The 21,735-nt window shown below is 51.0% G+C and overlaps 1 protein-coding gene across 2 annotated transcripts; it reads right to left on the bottom strand.

The window, feature by feature from the left end:
- Window positions 1–5,259: 5,259 nt before the first annotated feature.
- CBLC (Cbl proto-oncogene C) lies at window positions 5,260–19,154 on the bottom strand (the record flags this gene model as incomplete). Of its 2 annotated transcripts, XM_080908505.1 has the most annotated exons (10): window positions 5,260–5,370; window positions 9,055–9,132; window positions 9,470–9,631; window positions 10,187–10,318; window positions 12,583–12,670; window positions 13,955–14,092; window positions 15,287–15,408; window positions 15,671–15,827; window positions 15,948–16,094; window positions 18,793–19,154. In XM_080908505.1, the coding sequence occupies 10 exons, from the start codon at window positions 19,146–19,148 to the stop codon at window positions 5,260–5,262; spliced, it is 1,491 nt and encodes a 496-aa protein (XP_080764631.1). The 2 variants fall into 2 exon arrangements, with proteins under 2 accessions (XP_080764631.1, XP_080764630.1); XM_080908504.1 differs by lacking the exon at window positions 10,187–10,318 and having other exon boundaries at window positions 18,793–19,148.
- Window positions 19,155–21,735: the final 2,581 nt, after the last annotated feature.

Genomic DNA, 21,735 nt, shown 5'->3' with positions numbered 1-21,735 from the left:
GGCGCAAAGGGGCGAGGTAGGCTGGCCCTGAAAATGCCAAGGGGAAACTGGGACCGGCGCAGTCGACTCCACTAGCCCAAACAGCCAGGCTCTACCAGCTTCTGCCCTATTTTTCATTTTTTAAGGTAGAGTCTTATTCTGTAATCCAGTTTGGCTCTGATCTCTCTTTCTCTCTCTCTCTTTCTCTCTCAGATTTAATTATTTTTATTTGTGCAAGTATCTGCATGCACACAGATATATGTATCGAGTTTGTGCATGTGTGTGAGTGCATGTGTGTTGAGTGTGTATGCATGTGTTGAGTGCATGTGCTGAGTGTGTGTGTGTGTGTGTGTGTATGTGTGTGTGTGTGCATCAGCACTATACCTGTGGATGCAGAGGCTGCAGAATCACCAAAAGTTCAAAGCCAGCTTTGTCTAACTAGTTTCAGGCCAGCAAAGGGGGCTACATAGCAAGATTCTGTCTCAAACAATAACAAAGTCATAAAAACCACAACAAGTTCCAGGCTGGTCTGAGTTACAGGTAAACAAGTTGGACTAAAGGGTGATTGTTCAGTTAGTTAAGTTCTTACTGAATAAAATGAAGGATCTGAGTTTGGATGCCCAGTGCCCATCCACGTGAAAGCTTGGGCTCGGCAGCACGCGTCTGAAACCCTAGCACTGAGGAACGTGTTTGACACTATCCTGGGGAGGCATGTAAAAATGTCCACCCAACCCAGACAGAGAACCCACGACAGAACAAAGCGAACACATGAGTTTATTAGGGGTCACTTACAGGGGCTGGGATGGCTCAAAAACTGTTCCATCAACAAAGCCCACCTCAGCCTGAGTGAGACTCTGGTGGTCACTGCACAGTCTGTAGGCAGCTTGAAGGGTCGGAGAGCCATCCTTACTTACTTACATCCCTTACTCAGTGACTACGTAGGATGGGGGGTGGCGGGCTGGAGAAATGGCTCCGTGGTTAAGATCACTGACTGCTCTTCCAGAGGTCCCGAGTTCAAATCCCAGCAACCACATGATGGCTCACAACCATCTGTAATGAGATCAATGCCCTCTTCTGGTGTGTCTGAAGACAGCTACAGTGTACTCATATATAATCAATAAATCTTAAAAAAAAATAAGGATAAAGGGGGGAGGGTGCAGTTTGTCAGTTTCAGGGACTTCCTGAAATTTGTGAATTTCTCTAAGATGGAATGCTTTAACTTGGGGGAAATTGCTACACAACGGGTAGTGGCAGGTGGGTGGTCAGGGTATGCTGGGCAGCAAGACTAGAGCATAATTAAGGAAGATACTCAAGCTAAGCTCTCAGCCTTCACACATGTGTGCACACACCCTAATATATCACACACACCCCAATATATCACACACACACCCATACATCACACATACACACCAATACATTGTACCCCAATACATCACACACACAGCAATAGATCATGTACATATGTCACACACACATACCAATACATTACACACACCAACACATACCAATATACCCAAAACATCTCATACACCAACACATCACACAATACATCATACAAACATACACTAATACACCATACAGAGAGACAATACATCTCACACCCAAATTACCACACACTCTAAAACGCCACACACACACATACATATACACCCCAATCTCTCTCTCACACATATAGGATACATCTTACACATACACACCAATACATCACACATACACCTATACCCCATAACATATCACACGGCAATACATTATAGACACACACCAATATATCACATACCCTAATACATCACACTCACTTACACTCCAAAACATCTCTCTCTCTCTCTTTCTCTCTCTCTCTCACACACACACACACACACACACATACACACACACACACACACTTTTGGTTACATGGTAGATTCAAGGCCAGGGTGAGCTACACAGAACTTATTTTTAAAATAAAAGGTTCACATGGTGGCTCACAGCCATCTGTAATGAGACCTGATGTCCTCTTCTGGTGTGTCTGAAGACAGCTACAGTGTACTTATATGTAATAAATAAATAAATTAAAAATAAGTAAAATAAAATAAAAGGTTCAAAGGGATAGTCAATACTGTTTTTTTTTTTTTTTTTTTTTTTTTTTTTTTGATGTTTTGGGACAAGATTTCTCTGTGTGACCTGGCTGTCCTAGAGTTATCTCTGTAGACCAGGCTGGCCTCTAACTCCGAGATCTGCCTGCCCCTGCCTCCCGAGTGCTGACATTTAAGGCATGTGCCACCATGTCTGGCCTTTAATAATGACTTTTAATGATAAATTATTAACATTAATATGGCGGCATCAGGCACTCAGTCGGAGACAACCAACCTTTGGAATCTATGCTGTCCTTCCCTGTGCTTTCCAGGGAGCCAGTCCAAGTGTTAGACTTGGTGCCAAGTACTTTTACTGCCCGAGCCATCTCACCAGCGCTGTGCTGGATGCTGTTAGGCATCGTGGCTTGCCATCTGCCCCATTCCTGTCTTCGGGCAGTCCCTCGTGGCTGGACGCTCCACACCCGCTATGGAAACAGACAGCGGCAGGTGTTTGTGGTTCTGCCACTGGGAGCCAAGGTGATCTAGGCTGGGAAGGCCGTGCCAGACATGTGAATTAGGGGTGAGAGCTGCAGAGGAAACCAGCCTTGGCTAGGATCTCCAGTCATGGCAACTGGAGCAGATCCTGTTTTCTAAAGATGGCAGAAACAATTTCTCACCCCACAGGACCGTCTATAATCAGATCTTGACATTCCCTGCATGAGGAAGTGGGTAGTGGAGCCTTGGCTCAGTAGAGTGTTTGCCTAGAATCCCCCAGTGAGGGGCTGGGGGCGTGGCTCAGTGGTAGAGCCCCTGCCTAGAATCCCCCAGTGAGGGGCTGGGGGCGTGGCTCAGTGGTGGAGCCCCTGCCTAGAATCCCCCAGTGAGGGGCTGGGGGCGTGGCTCAGTGGTAGAGCCCCTGCCTAGAATCCTCCAGTGAGGGGCTGGGGGCGTGGCTCAGTGGTAGAGCCCCTGCCTAGAATCCCCCAGTGAGGGGCTGGGGGCGTGGCTCAATGACAGAATGCTTGATTGGCAGGTCAGAAACCTTAGGTTCTATCCTAGCACACAAGAAAACAAGGAAGGAACAATGGAAAGATGAAAAAACAAGGGCCTTTGTTTCTTCCCCTCTGGTCTGTGAGGTTTGAGGTACAAACCCACAGAAGGTACTAGAAGCAGAACCACACACCGCCATGAGGGAAAACAGGCCATGCAATTTCGGCAAAAATCATTGGAGTAGTCATTTTTCCCATATCTGAGATTTTGTTTTTGTTGTTGATAGTCTTGCTATGTAGCCTAGGCTGGCTTTGAACTTGGGATTGTGCTGTCTGCAGTTCCTGAGGGCTGGAATTGTAGTTGTGACCCACATATCTCTCTCTTCAGAAACTTGTTTCTTAGTTTTGTTGTTGTTTCGGATGAGGCTGGGATAGACCTTAGCCCCTCCCCCCCCCATGCTGAGGGATTGCTCTAAAACTTAGCCACGCCCCCAGCCCCTCCCTGGGGGGTTCTAGACGGGGGTGGTTCCGCTAAGTAATACTTCCAGGTCCCGGGACCTACTGATCGCATCTTCTGATGGAACCCAGAGCAGAACCGTCAAGTGAGACCTCTACCCTCATTTCCCAGCTGCCGCAATCCCAGGCAGTTAGACGATCCCCACAATCCTCCGCTACTCTGGGTGACTTCTAGCCGGTGGTGAGCAAAAGGGCAGCGGCACCCTGCCTTAGTGACAACAGGTGACTGTAGCATGCACAGGTCTCTGGGGAACCTGTGCTGTCCTCATCAAACCGGTTCTGTGGAGCGGTTTCAGTCGACGACCGTTGCTGGCTACCTGCCACTAGCCTCACTGCCTTCCAATCAATCCCAGCTCTCCAAGCTGCTCCTGGGATTCTGTGACTCACCCGAAAAATCCTCTCAATACATTCCCTTGTGTTCCTGAAGTGGTTTTCGTTACCTGTCATTGTCACTTATCTGTGAGTCAAGCAAGCTTTCCAGCACCCTTCCCATGGGACACAGATGACTTATTTCTATCTTCTCAGATGTCCCCTCTTCCTGGAAGCCTTCCCTGATTACCTGGGTCAGGCTAGGCGCCTCCCTTTGGCTTTCTAGAGTCTCCTGGTGTCCCCTTCCAAGTGACTGTGCCCATCTTAGGCCGGCTGAGGCCTGTATTCTCCATTGGACTGTAGGTGTATGGTACCAGTGTACCAGGGAAGAAGGAATATGGGAGAGACAGGGTGTGGAAGCCATAGCTGGTTGAACCTACAATAAACGGAGTCTGGGTCCCTCCGGAGTCAGGGAGAGTCAACAGCTTGGTTGGAACCAGTCACTTTTGCCAAGTAGGCAAGTGAGGTCCCTAACTGCTGAAAACACCCCGAGAGATGCTTGCATTTAGTATCTGGCCCCAAGAGCTGGTGACTGGGAGGGTGGACAGGGCTGTAGGACTCCATTTCTGATGGAAGGGGGGCTCCTGGTAGGAATATCTGAGGTGGAGGGGGCCTAGGTTCCTGAGTTAATAGGACAGGGGCAGGTGTCAGGTCTAGAGACCACCCCTCTCCAGAGCCATGATGCCGCCTGGTGGCGCTGCTGGTCTCCCTCAGACACCAGAGGATTGAAGAATCAGGATTTTATTTTAGCTTTGTCGCCCCTTCCAGCCCCAAGGCTCCCTTCCGCCAGTCCAGGTGCCCTGCCACGTGGAAGAAAAAGGTGTTAGAGTTTTTATTCATTTACTTACTATTTATCTGCTTTTTTGATACAGGATGTCCTGGACCTTATTCTGTAGAGCAGGCTGGCCTTGAACTCATGTAGCAGAGGATGACCCTCTTCCTACCTCCATCTCCTGAGTGCTGTGATTATAGTCACCTGTTGCTACTCAGTTCACAAAGTGCCAAGGGTTAAACTCAGGACTTTGAGGCAGACAAATGCTCAACCAGAAACCAATCACTAGGCTCCTTCTTCTTTATTTTTAGACAAGATCTTGGGTGCCCTGATGATAACTGTGTCAGATCCAGTCACATTTGGGTCAGAAAGTAGTTGGGGAGAAGCAAGGTAGACTCACCTGGCCTCTGGGTTTTGGGCACAACTGGGGTTCCGCAGGGCCACCTGGACGGCCACTTTCCCTTTCAGGAGCTTCTGCCACGGAATCACCAGGTGGTGTTGGTTTCATGGAAATCAGTCTCTTCTCTCTGCCCACGCCCCCTAAGACCCTGGGGTCTCACAGCAACTCGAAGGGCTTCTATACTTACTCTGTGGCCCCCTCCCTGGCCTGGGGCCTGGAGGTGACTTCCCACATAACTGATGCCATTTTGGGGAGAGGAAGTGGAGGTCGGAGTCTGGGCAGGGCGAGTGGTGCCTGAAAGGAAGTGATTGGGGGATGTTTCACAGGCCAGTGAGACAGTTCAGTGTATAAAGGCGCGTGCTGCCAAACCTCACCACCTGCGTTCCATCACCAGGGCCCACAAGGTGGAAGGAGAAAAGTTACTCCTGCAAGTTGTCTTCTGACCTCCACAAATGTGCTCAGACAGAAGCAAGCATGCGCGTGCACACACACACACACACACACACACACACACACACATCTGTATCACACACATACCACACACACACACACACCTGTACACATACATCTGTATACACAAATACACACGCAGAGACAATCAAGAATAAAAATTAAATGTAAACAAATGTAAACAAAACCAAGCCGGGTAGTGGTGGCTCACACCTTTAATCCCTGTCCTGAGGAGGCAGAGGCAGGCAGATCTGAGTTCAAGGCCAGCCTGGTCTACACAGTGAGTTCCAGGACAGCCAGGTCTACACAGAGAAATTCTGTGTCTTAAAACCAACCAAACAAACAAACAAACCAAAACCCCAACCCAAACCAACCCATTATGATCACACAAATATCACGCCCTTTCTTCTACACGGAAGACATGTCCCAGACTGGGCTGGCAGACAGCTTAGCCGTAAATGTGCTGGTCCAGCTGATGGCCTGGGGTGAGGTCTCAGAACCAGAGGTCGAGAGAGGGAATCAACTCCTGAAAGTTGCCCTCTGGACTCAGCTCAGCACCAGAGAGCTGCACACACACACATACACACCTCAAGCACTTGATGCAGCCCGGGCTATAAGAGACCCTAATACCCCTCCAGCCCCCCACCCCCGAAATCCCAATAAAACAAAAACACCACCACCAATAGCAAAAATCCCAGGGCTGGAGAGATGGCTCAGGGTTTAGAGCAATGGTTGTTTTTCCCAAGGACCTAGGTTTGATACCTGGTACTCGCAACTCCAGAGGATCCCTCTCTGGGCACTGCACACATGTGGTGCATGACACCCATGTAAACAAACACACACACACACACACACACACACACACACACACACACACACACACACACACACGGCATCTCCCAAGCAAGGAGATCACTCATGTTCCAAGTCCTTTCAAGTAAAGGAGAGTAGTTGGCCAGAGAGGCGGGCAGCTGCAAAGGCCTCTGGGTAACTGGAATGACAGAGCAGAAAAGGGGAGGGCTCTAAGCTAGGAAGGGCAGGGCTTGTTGCCAATAGAAAGGAGGAGGGGCTACAAGCTATGGGCGGGGCTTGCTGCCTATGGGAAGGGCAAGGCTTGGTGGGTAGCCTCTGGATACCGGGATCGTAGCGGTACCCACCTTTATTAGGGCTGAGTGTGTGCATACGTGTATGTGTGTATGGCACACGTGAAGAAGCCATGAACCCCCTTTAAAAGGGAAGGAGGGGCTTTGGGCATGGTTCTGTGGTAATGCATGTCTGGAAGTCACCAGAGAAGGGCTGGCGTGCGGCTCAGTGGAGTACTTGTCTAAAATACACGAGTCTCTGGGTTCAATCCTTAGAACCTCAAAATAAAGATGGGAGGGGTGCTAGAGAAGTGGCCCAGTGACTTAGAGCAAGACTTAGCTCTCCCTACCACATGCAGCTCACAATCAGGATCTGCTGCCCTCTTCTGACCTTTGTAGACTCTGCACACACCTTTATGTATATAGTACTCAATATGCATCAGGCATGCACAAGTACACACATTACAATATACATACACACATACACATATACAATACACACACATATCCACACATACACACATACACATACAGACACATACACACATGCACATATACACACATACAGATGCATACACATACATATATAAACATATGCACATATGCATGCATACACACATAGACATACACACAGATACACACATACACATACACAATACACAGAAATGAAAGGTGCCAAACATGGTGGTACAGGCCTTTGATTCCAGCACTCGGGAGGCACAGGCAGGAGGATCTCTGTGAGTTCTAAACCATCCTGGTTTACAGAGCAAGTTCCAGGCGGAGCTACATAGTGAGACCCCATCTCAAAACAAAATGAAGTGGGACTGGAAAGATGGCTCAGTGGTTAAAAGCACCGGCTGCTCGTTCTGTTCCCAGCAACCACACTGTGCCTTAATCGCTATCTGTAATTCCAGTTCTAGGGGATCCAACATCCTCTTCTGACCTCCCTGGGCACCAGACACGCACACACACAGACATTCAGGCAAAACACAGACACTAAAATAAATAAATCCTCGTTTGTTTGAGACGGGGTCTCTCTGTGTAGCCCTGGGTGTACTGGAACTTACTAAGTAGATCAGGCTGGCCTCAAACTCACAGAAATCTGCCTCTATCTGCCTTCCAAGTGCTGGGAATAGAGACCTTTGCCACCACAGCCTGCCTAAAACTAAGTAAATATGATGATGATGAAGATGATGAAGATAATGGGGTGGGTGAAGGACAAATGCTAAGAACATTTGAACTGTTTCTGGTAAGGAGTGTGCTCAGGGCTTGCTCTTCCCTGGTGTGTTTGGGAGAAGGAAGGGGTAGGAGTTCACAGGAACTCCTGTACAGAGCAGGCGAAGTCTTATGCCAGGCAGAGGGCGCGGCCCAGGCCAAGGAGCACCCATGTGGCTGGAGGTGACAGACAGGCTGCCATCCTGGCTGTGGCCCCTCCTTGTCCTCAGGGAACCAGCTGAGTGCCTCCTAATGTTTCCATTTGCCTTTGGCCACGGGTCCAGTTCTGTTTTTAGCTTCCCTCCCCGGGTGCTTCGGCCCCCCCTTCCTGCTGGCCCTCTCTCCTTGGTAGAATAATGTTCCCGGATTTCCTGAGCTGTTTGAAGTCAGCTGTGTATTGATCGCAGCCAGTGTGTGCTCAGCTAGATGACGGGGACAGTTGCCTTCCTCATCAGGGTCAGGGAGGGCCTCAGAAGGCACAGGGATGGGAAGACATTGCAAAACAGAACTCATTTAAGGAATTTGGGAGCTGGGCTGAGGAATGTATTGTTCATCCCTGGACTTAGGCTGAGGCAGGAGGATGGAAAGTTTAAGCCAACCTGGATGTCATACTAAGAGCCTGCCTTCAAAAGAAGAGGAAAGAGGAGGAGGGAGGAAAAGGAAGGGGAACAGAGAGAAGGATCAGGACAGAGAAGAGGGAGGAGGAAGGGGAAGAGGGAGACCAGAGAGAAGTGGGAGGAGGGAGAGGAGGAAGGAGAGGTGGGAGAAAAGAAAATAGAGCAGTTAAGGGCACTGGCTGTGCTTCTAGAGGACCCAGGTTCAATTCCCAGCTCCCACATGACAGCTCACAGGCATCTGTAACTCTAAGCCCACTTCTCGGTCTGACCTTCTCTTCCAGCCTCCATGGGCACTACATGTTCACGGTGCACAGAAATGCATGGGGGCCAAACACTCCTCTACACAAAATAGTTTTAAAATTTAAAAACAGGCTGGGTGTGGTGGCTCGTGCCTTTAATCCCAGCACTTGGGAGGCAGAGGCAGGAGGATCTCTGAGTTCAAAGCCAGCCTGGTCTACAGAGTAAGTTCCAGTAAATCAGGGCTACACAGAGAACACCCCCCAAAAAGAGGGAGTGGAGATGGCGTCTCAACAATGGTGCTGAGAATGAGCCGTTCCTGTGACCCCCAATGTGACCACACCAAGGTGAAGTGAGACTCCAGCCACCCAACTCACCAGTGTCAGCCAGCCTTTGTCTTGGGGTGTCGGAGGGAGTGGAGCTTCAGGGGGCACTGGGGGAGCAGAGGTAGTCACCTAGAGGGGACAGAGGAGGCCGATTATGGTCTATTTTCCCTCCGGCCTACATGTGCTTTTACTAGAGACCAGCAGGAGGCGCTGTGCAGACTCTACAGACAACAGATTCGGGGTCTCCCGGGCAAGACAGACTGCCAGGGAAAGCCAGGGCAGCCCGGCACGACGTCAGAAACTCTAGCATCTAAGCATCCTGTCCTAAACCATCCAGGTCCCAGCCCCCTTCCTCAAACCCAGATGTAGATTGCAACCTCCTCCCTCAGATCCGGGACTCCAGTACCAGCCCTCCTCCCTCAGACCCTGGGAACAGTGGTTCTAGGTCCTGCCCGTCCCTGCTCACCGGCTCCAGTTTCCACTCGGCAGCCTCCTGGTGATAGTTGTCTCCTGAGTCATCTGCAGCGGACCTGACCTCCGCTGGCCTCTCTTGTGCCTGACAGATACTCACGGCCTCGCGGCCTTTGATCTCACAGCGGCAGAAGGGACAGGTCTGGCTGTCGGAGTGCTGGGGACAAAGAAGACAAATGTTAAATGTTACCATGTTGTCTCCTGTGTCCCTTCTGACTTCAAATGACCTCCTACAAGGGGTGTGGGGGATGGCAGGGAAGAGCCGAGTTCTGGGATGGGAGGCGGGGAGAGGGAGACTGGTAGCAGGTTGGGATGGAGCTGGGTTATATTCTGAATCTAGTGGGACCCACAGGCCTAGCCAAGCAGAGGCCTCAGCTGTAGGCTCTGAGGGACTGACCCCACACTGCACTATGGATGAAGGTATCTTAAGGTCTATTCTGTGAGGTCAAGATCCAGTAAGGGAAGCTATTGACTCCACAGGGCCTGTTGCAAGGGAGAAAAAGAGCCCTTCCTAAAACTCATTAAGGAACAGCTTAGAGAGAAGAGGAGGGCTTGACCTGAGCCGGGGCCCTGAGTAACCTGACCAGACCTCTGTTTTCTCTGGACCCATGTCTCCTCCCATGCTCAACGAGGCCCCTGGGAGAACCAGATGGGGCTTTTAGGGTAGGGATGGGGAGGTGGGGGCGGGGCAGAGGGCAGATGGCAGCCCCACCTGCCAGGCAGCCAAGCAGCAGCTGCAGAGAAGATGCCCGCAGGGCTCGATCCTCACGTCCTTGTCCCTCTCGGCGCAGATCTTACACAGCTCGAACGTGGAGTTCATGGCTTGGTAGAGCTGCAGTTGCTCCTGCGAGAAAAATGGAGAAGGGGACGGGGCTGGGAAGGATAGTTCCAAAATCTGTGCCAACCTGCATACTCTCCCAAATTCAAGGCCGAGGCAGGGGATTAGGACAGTTGTTAGGGGGTTTGCCTGGTGCTCAGGAAGCCTCAGGTTCTAGCGCCAGCCCCACATAAACTGGATGTGCCTGGACAGGTCTGTAATCTTAGCAGTGGGTGGGGCGGAAGACCCCCTTCAGTTACAGAGGAACTTGGAGGCCAGCCTGGGGTTTATAAAACCTTGTCTCCGAACCAAATCAAACCGCCACCAACAAACACAACCCCTCACAGAAAACCGGCTACCAGGTTGAAGGCCAGGGCACCGAGGGCTCTCACGGTGTCTGCATTTCTTTATCTTTCCTGGCCACGGGATCTTGCTATGTACCCCAGAGGCAGGCCTTAGTCTAACCAGCAGTGGAGTCACAGCCAGATGTCACCACCAGGCCACGTGCATCTTCAACCCTGGACAAGAGACTTGTGTTCTGGATTCCTCATCACTTGGGAACGTTGGGGCTTTTTAGCCATTTAGTTTTAAACAAGTCTCTAGTTCCGTGGGATCCGACGCCATCTTCTGGCTTCTGTGGGCACTACACCCAGACGGGGCACATGCATACAGGCCATACACATAAAGTAACTTTCTAAATAATAAAAAGAATTATTCAAAAGATATTTGAAAAGTTATATGCAGTTGGGCAGTGGTAGCACATGCCTTTAATCCCAGTACTCTGGAGGCTGAGGGAGGTGGATTTCGGTGAGTTCAAGGCCAACCTAGTCTAAAGAGCAAGTTCTAGGATAGCCAAAGATATACACACAAAGCCTGTCTCACAAAACAAAAGCAAAAATTATATATACATATATATATATTATTTTAGAGAGAGAGAGAATAAGGGTATCATAAATATAGAATGGGAATATACTTAGGCTAAAAAAAATTTAATGGTGTCAAAGGCCTGTAATTTCTCCAGAGGTTGAAGCAGCTCCAGGCTCAGCTACATAGCAAGTCCTTGTACCAAAACCTCAAGGAACTGAGGTTCACACCTTTGATACCAGCAGTGGCTGGTGGATTTTATGAGTTCAAGGCCTGGTAGACCATTGCCTAACAAGTTCCAGAACAGCTAGGGCTACAAAGAGAGATTTTGTCTATAAAAATTATAACAGCCACCACCACTATCACCACCACCACGGAGGGTGGGGAGAGCCCCACAAGAACCAAGGGCTAAGTGTATCCTGGGTACTGAACTGAAGTCATCACGCTTGGCCTTTAGTCAGTTCTCATGTTATTGTTCAGCCTCTGCAATATACTCAATAAAATTATTTCCATATTTAAAAAAAAAAAAACATGGTGGGGGGCTGGAGAGATGGCTCAGTGGTTAAGAGCTCTCTGACTGGTCTTCCAGAGGTCCTGAGTTTAAATGCCACCAACCACATGGTGGCTCACAACCATCTGTAATGGAATCCGATACCTTCTTCTAGTGTGTCTGAAGACAGCTACAGTGTATTCACATACATAAATAAATCTTTCAAAAAAAAAAACCCAAAAAACAAAAACATAGGGAGTGGCTCAGTGGTAGAGCCCCTGCCTAGAATTCCCCAGTGAGGGGTTGGAGGCGTGGCTCAGTGGTAGAGCCCCTACCTAGAATTCCCCCAGTGAGGGGCTGGGGGCGTGGCTCAGTGGTAGAGCCCCTGCCTAGAATTCCCCCAGTGAGGGGCTGGGGGCGTGGCTCAGTGGTAGAGCCCCTGCCTAGAATTCCCCCAGTGAGGGGCTGGGGGCGTGGCTCAGTGGTAGAGCCCCTGCCTAGAATCCCCCAGTGAGGGGTTGAGGGCGTGGCTCAGTGGTAGAGCCCCTGCCTAGAATCCCCCAGTGAGGGGTTGAGGGCGTGGCTCAGTGGTAGAGCTCTAGTGCAGCATGCAGAAGTTTCTGGGTTCTATCCTAAAAACAAAACAAAACAAAAACCCATCTTAGCTCTTCTGCTGCTGGATGTCTGCTCAGACTCAGAGCTGATAAACACTCAAGTGCATCAGCTATTTTGATGATCTCAGAAGCTCTTTGCTTTCTTCTATATCCAAGAAAAAACCCTGGAGAGGAGGCTGCAGAGGCTGTAGTTCCCAGAGGAGGAACTCAGAGTGCCTCAGACAAGCAAGGGTTGGCTCACATTTACATGGCTCCAAGCCAGTACCACAGCCCCAGGTCTCTGAGCTGAGTGGGAAGGGGGCAGCCATGAGTGTGGGACTCACCTCTGACACTTGAATGCGCTGGTAGGGTTCTGCCCGGCAGAGCTCAGTCAAGTCTGGGTTGTGGTTCTTTCCATCAGGGAAAAGGAAGCTGATGGAAGAAGAAAGTTGGCCTCTGAGGGGCTGGACTCACAAGGACTGCCCACCTCACCTACCTGGTGTGTGTGTGTGTGTGTGTGTGTGTGTGCGCACGCATGTGTATGTACCTGTGTTAGCGCATTTGTGTGTTTGTGTGCACACATGTGTATTAGGTCCTGTCACAAGTCCACAAGGGGACTTCCCAGAGCAAGTGTACTCTCCAATCCTCGAGACAGAACTGTCCACTTGATTATCTTAAAGAAGCTTCATTGAACCGTGGCCTGAAGCCTGAGAATCAAGAAAGATGTCTAAACCACTGTCCTTCCAGGATTCCATGTTCTCCAGAGTCAAGCCTGGAAGGCCGTTATCAGAATGATTATTACTGATATTTTGTACTGTTGTCCTAGCCAGAAGCATTTTAGGCAGGGGCTCTACCACTGAGCCACGCCCCCCAGCCCCTCACTAGGGGATTCTAGGCAGGGGCTCTACCGCTGAGCCACGCCCCCCAATATGATCTGTACATTTTTTCTTTTTCTTGCGCGCGCACACTCACACACACCTCATATCTGTCACTCCTGCTCAAGACCAATACATTTCCAGAACAAAGAACAAAAAAGCAGACAAATTCTAATACAATAAATAACGCATAGAAAGGGATGTGACGGTCATGAAGGTGACACAAGCGCGCCTGCTCCTTGAGAGCAACAGTTTTGTATGTAATGACTCGAGGCTTTTGCCATTTTGTAGAACAGACGCCCTGTGAACAATGAGAAGCAACAGGTGTGTCCATCTGTCTCTCTCACAGCGGCCCCGCAGCTCATTGGTAGCATCTTGCGTAGCTCGGACGCATCCTCAGCAGCGCAAACCACCCAAGACCTGGGTGAAGAGAGAACCCTGGAGAGCAGCCAGCCCCTCCCCTCGCCACCGTGGGCAACTTCGCTCAAGAAACCGCCGGAGGCAGCTGAGGTGTCCAGTGGAAAGCCTCTAGTTTGGCTGTTTGCCCGTCCCTGCCCTGCCCATCTAGACCCTAGAGCAGGATATGGCCTCTAGAAACCCACCCAGGCTTTGAAGCCCAGTCCCGGGAAGGGATCCTGCACTTTGCAGCCCGCTGCCTGGCTGCAGACATTCCCCTGCCATGAGATCCCGGCTGCCCCCTGCTGGGCGCTTGTGGCATCGCAGCTTGCTGTGCTGGCTGCGTCCACACTGCGCCTTCAAACCAAAGGCACGCACGGTGTGTGCTAAATCACTCCCCGTGGATTTTGCTGACAGCTTTTTTTCTATCAGGCTGGGGACTCACATGCCGTCCTTTTGTCCTTTCAGGAGCACCTGGAGCAGAGGTTTGTTGAGAGAAATGCTCTGTAGGATGCTTCCATCGGAGTTCACGTACCCAATGGCCCACTGCCCGACGCGGGTACAGCTGGGCCGGAAAATATAGCTGTGGAAAGATAGGTGTGATGGAGTGTGGTCGCTTCTGTCCCTTCTTGGGGCACCCAGCTATCTGTCCTGTTGGGGACCCTCATTCTCATCGTCTCATACTTTATGGAAGGGGGGCCTTGGTCCTCATCCACAGTTACAGACTGGAAGGGTCTATGGTTATAGCTTTGGATACCATTGGCCACCATAGCGATGGGTCACATATTAGAACGAGGCTAACACGGGAACAAACGGAAGCAAATTACACTCAGACACCAGCCTCTGATGAAAGGCCTTGAAAGCTTGGATCAGTCTGTGCCCGAGTCCTACGCTCTGGTTCTTTCTTTCTGTTTTATAATTTTCCCTTCCTTCTTCCTATACAGCTGATTGAAGGCTAGCCTGGGCTACAAGATACCTATAGCAGCCCATCTAGACAAGGATGCTGCCACTGAGATAGGGACAGAGGTACGGACAGAGACAGACAGACGGAGAGAGACCCTCCCCTTTCTCTTGCTTCCCCAGCCTGAAGAGGATGGGGTCTCTAGAGAGTAGCTCCTAGATTATCCTTGCCTTCCAGAGGCTGCCACACTTCAGCCCTGCAGAGACTGAGAAATCAGATTTCCTCCTCAGCCAGTGGGTGCTCAGCGTATCCTCAGCCCATTAAGGAGAGCCAACTAGCTGGACGGTGATCCCAGCACTCGGGAGGCAGGCAGATCTCTGAGTTCGAGGCCAGCCTGATCTACAGAGCGAGTTCCAGGACAGCCGTGGCTGAATGGAGTGGTGATATTCATAACCCCCATCACTCAAGGATGTAAAGGGAGGATGCTCAGGATTTCAAGGGTCATCCTTAGCTACATGGCAAGTTTGAGTCTCAAAAATAAAACCATTTAATGGATTTATGGCATAGCCTCTAACTTGCCAGGGTGGGGTTTTCAGAACTCCTTGGTAGCACAGATATTATTTCTTTCTTTAGCTGTTGGGCGTCATAACTCAGAGGTTTTTGTTTTGTTTTGAGACAATGTCTCAGGTAGCCCAGGCTGGCCTTGAACTTTTTCATCCTCCTGCCTCTACCTCCCAAGTGCTGGAATTACAGGAAACATCACCAGCCTCCGGCTGCAGAGTTCCTGACCTCTGGGGTCCCAGGAATCTCAGTTCTTGGTCTCTACATTCTAGCCGGGACTGGACGACCTGACCCATGGATTCCTGCTTGGCTCACCTGCCCGGTTTGTCCCTGTAGGCCTGCAGACGTGTTTGGACCTCATCATAGGTGAGGAAGGCCATGTAGCCAGGGTGGTTGACAGCCAGGAGTTGCCAATTCCTCAGTAAAGTGGGCCAGGGCTGGGAAGGACAGAGATGATCACTAAGGGACCAAGGAAGTGGTCTGTGCCTTAGGACCTTCAGAGTTCAGGAGCCCACCACCCTACTCACATCTGTGGTGGCCCAGACACTGTCTATACACACAGGAAACCATATACCCTGTCTTCCCCAAGACGCAGTGGTCCAGACCCTATCTCCTCCCTCAGACCCAGGGGGCCAGGCCCAAGCATCTTCCTCAGACCCGGGGTTCTAGGTTTAGTGTCCAGCCTTGACCTTCCCTGACCTGGAAGAGCCTGGTGAAGACGTCAAACTCAAAGACAGACACGTGGCCGCTACAAGTGAGGTCCAGGGTGGACCGCAAGGCCTGCATGGTGGGGCCTGGTTCCATAGGGTGGCAGGCGCACAGGAGGGATTGGAACTCAGCCCAGGGAAGCACGCACCTGGATGGGAAGGGGCGTGGTCTATAACAGGAAGTAGCTGCTCTCATCCCCACTTCCGGTCCTTGGGTAGGGCTGTTAAGGGACTTGGAGCCCACCTTGCCTTGGTGAAGGTTCACTCACCGAACTCCACAGTTCTCCCTCCAGAAGATGTGGGCAGAGCCTTTGGTGAGCTGGTACTGGTGCCCACAGTATTTCCCCTCAGGGAAGAGTACGCTCAACTCTGCGTGCATGTAACTGAAGATGAGGGCCAGCTTGGCCAGTTGTCGCCTGCAGGAAAAAGCTATGAGCACCACACCGGGTGTAGGGAAGAGTCCCTGCAGGTGCAAGACCTCTAGATTTCCTCTAATGAATCAAGGCACCAAAAGAGCCCGACTCAGCTCTGAGGCCTCCGTTTCCTCGTCTATGAAGGAAGTGTGGAAGCTAAGATCCAAGCCGGCCTCCACCCAGCAAGGCACAGACCTAAAGCCTGCTGTGGCCGGAGAAGTCTCGCCTACTGAGATGACGGGGAATAACCATCAGCCATCGGCGGTCAGCGAATGCCCAGAACTGCCTTCCATACCAGTGGGTGTGTTGGCTGCCCTGAGTTTGAGATAGGGATGTAGACGGCAATAATGGGTTTTCAGACACTTAACAGCTATGAAAGGATTGGAAAATTATCAGGGCAACGTTCAGTGGTAGAGCCCCTGCCTAGAATCCCCCAGTGAGGGGCTGTGGGCGTGGCTCAGTGGTGGAGCCCCTGCCTAGAATCCCCCAGTGAGGGGCTGGGGGCGTGGTTCAGTGGTAGAGCCCCTGCCTAGAATCCCCCAGGGAGGGGCTGGGGGCGTGGCTCAGTGGTAGAGCCCCTGCCTAGAATCCTCCAGGTAGGGGCTGGGGGCGTGGCTCAGTGGAAAAGCCTCTGCCTACCATGCTCAGGGTCCCAGGTTCTATCCCCAGCATTTTCAAAAATCAAACAAAACCTGCATATCATATTGGGTTAGCAGTTCGTGCGTGCTGATTTCATTATATTTCTCATTTATACTAATAGCTTCGGTGGCCAGGTTTGTAGGGCTCCTGACAGTTTCTTAGCAACCTCACTTCCCAGAATGTGGAGCTATATAGCCCAACGAGTTTGCCATCAGCAACTCTGGCTGCAACTGGAAGGTACTTTTTCTTTCTCTCTCTTTTTTTTTTTTTTTTTTTTTTTTGAGATGGGGTCAAACTCACTCTGTAGACCAGGTTGGCCTCAAACTAACAGAGATCTGCCTGCTTCTGCCTCCTGAGTGCTGAGGTCAATCAGCCCAGAGCAATAAAGTGGTTCTTTGGTTTATTTATTTGAGACATGGTTTCTCGTAGCTCTGACTGTCCTGGAATTCAGTCTGTAGACCAGGCTGTCCTTGAACTCAAAGATCCACCTGCCTGTACCCACTACCACTTGGCCTGGTTCTTTGTTTGTTCTTGTTTTTAAGATTTACTTTTGTTTTTAAATGTGTGTGTATATGTATGCATGTGTGTGTGTGTGTGTGTGTGTGTGTGTGTGTGAATATGCATCTGTGTGTGTGTAGATATGTGCACATGAGTGTGGATCCCTGAGGGGATCTGAAGAGGGGTCGGATCCCTTGGAGCTGGAGTCACAGATGATTGAAAACCATCCATCCTGGGCACTGGACACTTGGGTCCTCTGCAGTAAACCCTCTTCACCTCTAAGCCAGTGTTTCTCAATCTTCCTAATGCTGAGACCCCTTAATACAGTTCTGCATGTTCTGGTGGCCCCCAACCATAAAAACATTGTCCTTGCTACTTCATAGCTGTTTGCTACTGTTGTGAGTCATCACGTAAATGCCGGCGTTTGCCGATGGCCTTAGGGGTCCCAGTGGAAAGGTGGTTGGATCGCCAGGTGGAGAACCACTGCCCAAAGCCATGGCTCCGGCGGGTGCTTTGGTTGTGGAATAAGCACCAGGCTGCAACAGCGCAGGCTGAAAGGAGCACCAATCGTAACAACGGGGGCTAGAGTTGGTTCTGCTCTTAAAAACACTGGGAACCTGTCTTCTGACCCTGACCTGTGTACTCATGCACAGAGTGAAAGCTAATTCTCCGTAATAGAAAAGTCTGTAGCTGATCAGTTCTGGTGCACGCCTTTAATCCCAGCACCGGGAGGCAGGGGGATCCATGTGAGCTCTGGGCCAGCCTGGTCTACAGAGCGAATTCCGGGACAGCTAGAGCTACACAGAGAAACCCTATCAAAACCCAACCAATCAACCAACCAGGCAAAAGAACCAGTTTATTACTCTGGGCTGATGGTGATGGCGGAGAGCCCTTTGACCCCAGCACTCAGGAGGAAGAGGGTGGTGGATGTCTGTGAGTTTGAGGCCAGCCTGGTCTACAGAGTGAGTTTAAAGGCCAACTAGAAATGCATAAGAGAGAATGAAAGGAAGAAAGAAGAGATGTGCATTTTCATTATGTATACACACACACATGTATATATACGTATATAGTATATATGTATAGTGTGGTACATTTCATCATAAGCCAGGCAAGCCACGACTTGCAATTTAGACTTTGCTCTGGGGTCCAACTCTTGTTCTCCTGTGAGGTTGCCCCTCAGGCAAGAAGGCAGGCAAGTCCAAGGTCATGGGGAGGGGGTTGGGGAAGGGGATCTGGCCTGTTTCACTCCCCAACGGGAAGCCTGCGTTCCCTACATTCACAAGGCTGTGTGTATCTAAGGCCTCCAGGAGAGATATATTCCTGAACCCCAGATGGAAGCTGATCCACAAAAGGAAGAAAGGGGGTCTTTCCTCAAGGGTGCTTAAAGGAGGGAAAAACGGGAAGAAGGGTTGGACCCTAGGTGTGAGGGATGAAAGGTCTTGACCCCTGGGACTGAAGGAGGAGGGTGGATCCCGGACCCCCGGGTCTGAGGGAACAGGCGGCTGGTGGCACAGTCCGGAAATCACTAGTTTGTGACTTGTCTCCGAGGTAGGTTAGAGCTCACCTGAATCTGGAGCCCTCCCGGAAAACATCCTGGTTCGCGTCATTTTTGCCTCGGCGCGGCAGGATCTCGGCCACCTGCTTTCCTTTGACCTCCAGATTGGCCAGGTAGATGACCAGAAAATCTCTGGCGCCACCGGGACCCTGGGCGTCTTCGCTGGCCTGGCCCCGGGCTTTTGCCACCTCTCGAAGTAGCTGTGCGATGCGGGGCAGCAGGTCCCGCAGCGACGGAGGCCCCAGGACCAGCCTGGGGTCCCTGCATTGCTCTTCCAGGCGCTGGAGCAACCTCACCGCCCGGCCAAGCGCAAGCGCAAGTGATTCTCCCCACGGCCACCCTCGCGGGGCTGCCGCCGCAGCCATGGGTCCCTCGGGTGACCTGGGACTGGGACGGAGGGGTGTGGCGGGGGAAAGGTTGGGGCGGGACCAAGAGGGAGCAGGGGGCGTGGTCTGGAGGACGGAGAGGGGATTGCAGGTGGCTGCAACCCTAAAGGGGCCAGGCTGGAGAATCTGAGGGGAGAGGGCGGAAGCTGGACCCCTGGGTCTGAGGGAGGAGGGCTGGGACTAGACCCCCAGGTCTGAGGGAGGAGGGCTCGAGTCAGGATTTATTGGTGTTGAGGAAAGAGGTGACTGGCAGAGGTGGGGAGGGTGCTGAGTACTTGGTTCTCCACACCCCGCAGGGAGAGGCTCTCGAACAAGGCACTCCTTTCTGAACTGTGGCTGAAGATGTCAGTCTTTGCTTATAGCGCTGTCAGCAGAGAGCTAAGTCTCCTAAGAAGAGAAAGCCAAGTGGTTACTTCTATGTCCTCGAGGGAAGGTACTAGAACTACCGGAGCTCCGGCTCCCGTGGAGGGTAAGGAAAATTAAGTTGCAATTTAAGGACCCAGAGTTTCAAAAGAGGTGAAAGGGGTGTGGCCGAAAGTGAAGTTCAGGAATGCACAGAGCTGCAGGAAGTGGCTGCCGGGCAGGTTTGCACCTTAACCTGCCCGACCTGTAGGGTACGCCCTGACTGTGCTTCAGACAGCCACCAGAGGGCGCCATGATACCGTTCTCTCTGCCCCAGGGCACCCAGGACACCCACAAACCAACCACCACCCCAGGTTGGGGGGAGCGGGGAGGGAGGCGGTTGGGGGTGGGGGAGGCTGATTCCTCCTCAGCCGGCTTGCTCCCCCCTCTCCTCCTCCCCTCTTCCCCTCTTCGTCCTCCCCCTTCTACCCTTCTCTGCTTCTCTTCCTCTTCCTCTCCCTTGGCAAAACTCCAGGTCCAGGGGATTTGTCCTTTGAAGGCACCCTGGGTAAGCACACACGCACACACACACACACACACACACACACACACACACACACACACACACACACACCCTAACAAAAGGTTCATCCATCTTTGGGGCTGGTCTGGAGATATCGCTCAGTTGGTGAATGTTTATCCAGAACATACACTAAGGTTAAAAATACTACGCATGGTAGGCTTCTATTTCTATGAAATGTATGGAGTGGGTGACTCTAAAAATTAAAATATACTATATACTATGTTTCGATATGTAACTAATAAGTTGCAATTTAATTTAACTTGTAATTAGTAATATGCAAGATTGCTAATGATATATTAAGGGTCATTAAGATATGGGAGAAGTGGAACTGGAGAGGTGGCTCAGCGGTTAGAGCACCGACTGCTCTTCCAGAGGCCCTGAGTTCAATTCCCACCAACCACATGATGGCTCACAGTCATCTGTCATGGGATCTGATGCCCTCTTCTGGTGTGTCTGAAGACAGCGACAGTGTACGCAGGAACTAAAAATGGGTTTCTTTTCACTTTTGTTTCTATTTAGACAGGGTCTCACTGGTATAGCCCACATAGACCAGGCTAGCCTCACACTTCCAGAGGTACAGACATTCTCCAGACTGTCTTCTGGGTGCTGGAATAAAAGCACATGCTGCTGTGCCCAGACTTTCTTTTTTTATGTTTTATTGAAGTTTAATTTATTAAAACAAACAAAAACACAGAAATCCTGGCAGTGGTGGTGCACGCCTTTAATCCCAGCACTTGGGAGGCAGAGGCAGGTGGATCTCTGAGTTCAAGTCCAGCCTGGTCTACGGTGCAAGTTCCAGGATGGTTAGGGCGATATAGAGAAACCCTGTGTGACTTGGGAAAAAAAAAAGCAAATCTATTTAACTGATAGCGCAAAACGGAATGTTGGTGGGATGCACGCATGGGAGTGTCCGGTGAGACCTACGCCAGGGTTAGATTCCTCTCTCCTCAGACGAGCATCATTTCTTAAGGTCTTTCCTGTCAAGGGGTTGTCTTTATTTTAACTTACTATATCCCTGTGTGTCTGCGGGGTAATGTACACCTGTGTGCAGAAGTTGGAGGAGCCAGAAAGGAGTGCTGGGTCCCCCGGAGATGGAGTTGTGGGCAGATTTGAGCTCCTGGTGTAAGTGCTGGGAACCGAACCCCAGTCCTCTGCAGGGGCCGGAAGTTCTACCTGCTGGACCATTGTTCCAGATCTTCCTTCCTTCCTTCCTTCCTTCCTCCCTCGCTCTATCCGTCTCTCTCTTTCCTTTCTTTCCTTCTTTCCTTTCTTTTAAAATAATTTATTGTGTGTGTGTGTGAGTGAGTGTGTGTGTGTGTGTGTGAGTGTGTGTGTGTGTGTTTTCCATGGATGTCTGTGTACCACCTGATTGTAGTGCCTGTGGATCCTGGAACTGGAGATGATTGTGAGCCATGTGGGTGCTGACAATTGATTCTAGAGCACTGAGATCCCTCCACAGCTCTTTATTTGTGAGTATGTAGCCCAGGGTAGTGAGGGCTCCATACTTTATTGTATATAGCTCAAGCTGGCCTCCCACTTCCTGCGATCCCTTCTAGCCTTGGAAGTGCTAGGTGTGTGCCTCTGCAGTGTGAGGTGACTGACAGGTGTGTGCCTCTGCAGTGTGAGGTGACTGACAGGTGT

Source organism: Micromys minutus (genome assembly GCF_963924665.1).
Source record: "Micromys minutus genome assembly, chromosome: 32".
Taxonomy (NCBI): Eukaryota; Metazoa; Chordata; class Mammalia; order Rodentia; family Muridae; genus Micromys; species Micromys minutus.
This window is presented reverse-complemented; position numbering and strand designations above follow the sequence as displayed.